This window comes from Micropterus dolomieu, linkage group LG05 (assembly GCF_021292245.1).
Source record: "Micropterus dolomieu isolate WLL.071019.BEF.003 ecotype Adirondacks linkage group LG05, ASM2129224v1, whole genome shotgun sequence".
NCBI lineage: Eukaryota > Metazoa > Chordata > Actinopteri > Centrarchiformes > Centrarchidae > Micropterus > Micropterus dolomieu.
Window position 1 is genome coordinate 24069238 of NC_060154.1, and position 3535 is coordinate 24072772.

Sequence of the window (3535 nt, forward strand, 5' to 3'; positions counted from 1 at the left end):
CTGGAGAACCAAAGCCTACTGTGACATCCAGGGAACAAAAGCCTGCAGTGACACCTGGAGAACCAAAGCCTATTGTGGCATCCAGGGAACAAAAGCCTGCTGATACTCCCGAAGAACCACAGCCTGCTGTGACACCTGGAGAACCAAAGCCTACTGTGACATCCAGGGAACAAAAGCCTGCAGTGACACCTGGAGAACCAAAGCCTATTGTGGCATCCAGGGAACAAAAGCCTGCTGATACTCCCGAAGAACCACAGCCTGCTGTGACACCTGGAGAACCAAAGCCTACTGTGACATCCAGGGAACAAAAGCCTGCAGTGACACCTGGAGAACCAAAGCCTATTGTGGCATCCAGGGAACAAAAGCCTGCTGATACTCCCGAAGAACCACAGCCTGCTGTGACACCTGGAGAACCAAAGCCTACTGTGACATCCAGGGAACAAAAGCCTGCAGTGACACCTGGAGAACCAAAGCCTATTGTGGCATCCAGGGAACAAAAGCCTGCTGATACTCCCGAAGAACCACAGCCTGCTGTGACACCTGGAGAACCAAAGCCTACTGTGACATCCAGGGAACAAAAGCCTGCAGTGACACCTGGAGAACCAAAGCCTATTGTGGCATCCAGGGAACAAAAGCCTGCTGATACTCCCGAAGAACCACAGCCTGCTGTGACACCTGGAGAACCAAAGCCTACTGTGACATCCAGGGAACAAAAGCCTGCAGTGACACCTGGAGAACCAAAGCTTATTGTGGCATCCAGGGAACAAAAGCCTACTGTGACATCCAGGGAAGTAAAGCCTGCTGTGACACCTGGAAAACCAAAGCTTGCTGCTGTGACACGCGGAGAACCAAAGCCTGCGGCTGTCACACCCGGGGATCCACAGCCTGCTGTGACACCTGGAGAACCAAAGCTTGCTGCTGTAACACAAAGGGAACCAAAGCCTGCGGCTGTCACACCCGGGGAACCACAGCCTGCTGTGACACCTGGAGAATCAAAGCTCGCTGCTGTGACACACGGGGAACCAAAGCCTGTGGCTGTCACACCCGGGGAACCACAGCTTGCCGTGACACCTGGAGAACCAAAGCCTGCTTCTGTGACACGCAGGGAACCAAAGCTTGCTGCTGTGACACGCTGGGAACCTAAGCCTGCGGCTGTCACACCTGATGAACCAAAGCCTGCTGCTTTGACACACGGGGAACCAAAGCTTCCCACTGTGACACACAGGGAACCGAAGCCTGCTGCTGTGACACGCAGGGAACCAAAGCCTGCTGCTGTGACACACTGGGAACCTAAGCCTGCTGCTGTGACACGCAGGGAACCTAAGCCTGCGGCTGTCACACCCAGGGAACCAAAGCTTGCTGTGACACACAGGGAACCAAAGCCTGCTGCTGTGACACATAGGGAACCAATGCCTGCTGCTGTGACACCTGATGAACCAAAGCCTGCTGCTTTGACACACGGGGAACCAAAGCTTGCTACTGTGACACGCAGGGAACCAAAGCCTGCTGCTGTGACACACGGGGAACCAAAGCCTGCTGCTGTGACACGCAGGGAACCAAAGCTTGCTGCTGTGACACACAGGGAACCTAAGCCTGCTGCTGTGACACGCAGGGAACCAAAGCTTGCTGCTGTGACACGCTGGGAACCTAAGCCTGCTGCTGTGACACGCAGGGAACCAAAGCTTGCTGCTGTGACACGCTGGGAACCTAAGCCTGCTGCTGTGACACGCAGGGAACCAAAGCTTGCTGCTGTGACACGCTGGGAACCTAAGCCTGCTGCTGTGGCATGCGGGGAACCAAAGCAAGGTGCTGATGTGAAAACCAGTGACAAGTTGGAAATCTATCTTCAGAAGACCCAGCAAGGTATGATTCAGATCCCTGATATTGACCTTCATTGGCTGAAGATATCTACATTAGAAAAAGAAAAGGTGGCCTTGCTCAATGAGGTAGAACACTTGACACTACTGCTCAAAAATCAAAGGGCAGAGGCAAACCATGAGTTGGGGGTCCTCCTGGTTGAGCTTTCTAAAAACAGGAAGACGAAAAGGGACGCTATCCTTACAACTGAAAAGCTAGAGGAAGCTCTCAAAATTGAAAAAGAGAAGCGGAAGGAGGCAGAGACATGCTTGGCCAAACAAAAAGAGGAAACTTCCAGAGCGAAGGCAGCACTGGCCCAGGCACACAAGGACCTGGAGAACGAGAGACACCAGTGGACTGAGTCCAGATCCTGTCTACTGGCTAAGCAGTTTGAGGAAACCAACAGCATGAAGGCAGCATTGAATCAGGCACAGGAGAAGCTGGATAACGAGAGACGCCAATGGCAAGTTGAAAAGTCCTGTCTCCAGGGGGCTATCAGAACTACTGAGAAGACCCTCGAGGAGAAGGAGGGAGAGAGAACAAAATCCAGGAGTGGCTTGATGGAGAGTGTAATGAAACTGGAAAATCAGATGGAGGAAGCCCAGAAAAAAACTAAGAAAAGATCTTTAAGGAAAAGATTCCTACAGGTCTTTAAAAAAACTGGATAGACCACTTCTGCATCTGACCTCTGACCTCCTCTGCCACACCCATTCAACCTTCACCCAAGACCCCGTCAAACCCCCCCTCCTCAGGATTCCCATCCCCCTACCTTACCACCTCTCCACCCCTTCTCCCCCACCTTCCCTCTTTCCCTCCCTCACCCCAGATCCCCCACCTTCCCACCCCACCCCACCACAGTTCCCTCACCTTCCCACCTCACCAACTTTCTCACCCTCACCCCAGATCTCCCACATTTCCACCCCCACCCTCCCCCACAACTCCCCCAACACGTATCCTGTTACTGTATGTATTTTTTGTCCTGTCTTGTGTTCTTTCTCTTAATAAATGTATGAAATATATTTGGAAAGAGAATGGTGTATCTTTTTTAGACAACATTCTTGTTTCACAATATCAAACATAAAAATCCCAAAAATTTAAGATCGAAAACGTCAAAGACAGCATGAAACAGTCAGTATTGAAGAAAAACTGAATTTGCAGTTTTTCATATTTTTCTGTTTTCTGGTTATGCAGGTAAAATACACTTAAAATGTTTATCTTTCTCTTAACCAATCTACATTTATCACAGTCTGCACCACACAGGAGCCTTCAGGTAAAGTTTGTGTGTGTGAAAAATATGATAGTCGGTGCAAATACTGCACATTAAACTAGTTCAAACACTTGATCAGTCCCCCTGGTGACACTGGTGGAAAATATAATAATTTGTGCCTGCGCATTATTATTTTAAGGTCAACCATTATTCAACTGTGGCCACAAGATACTACCTCATTCCCACGTTTTAATTAACTTTTGCCCACGAGATGTTAAACAGCCAGGACAATAGAACAGCTTTTCTGCCCAAAGCAGAGAGTGCACTGTGCCTGCTCCAGCTGCCGCCTGCTCAAAGCACTACTTGGTGATAGCTATAGAGACTATTTGATAAAGTTTTATTTTAACTTGAGAGATGAGTTATTCTGGTGCAACAGCAGGCCAGCAGCAGTTGCAATGATTGCCCAGAGGA

General features: G+C 49.9%; 1 protein-coding gene across 2 annotated transcripts in view; it reads left to right on the plus strand.

Moving 5' to 3' along the window:
- The window catches only part of LOC123971700 (proteoglycan 4-like), a 4355-nt gene extending 1479 nt beyond the window's left edge, over window positions 1–2876 (plus strand). The window contains exon 2 of one of the 2 annotated variants that reach the window (XM_046050701.1): window positions 32–2876. In XM_046050701.1, the coding sequence (XP_045906657.1) occupies window positions 32–2525 (2494 nt within the window). In that variant the 3' untranslated portion in view covers window positions 2526–2876. The remainder of the gene's footprint in view (window positions 1–31) is intronic. The other variant, XM_046050702.1, reaches the window with a different exon arrangement.
- Window positions 2877–3535: the final 659 nt, after the last annotated feature.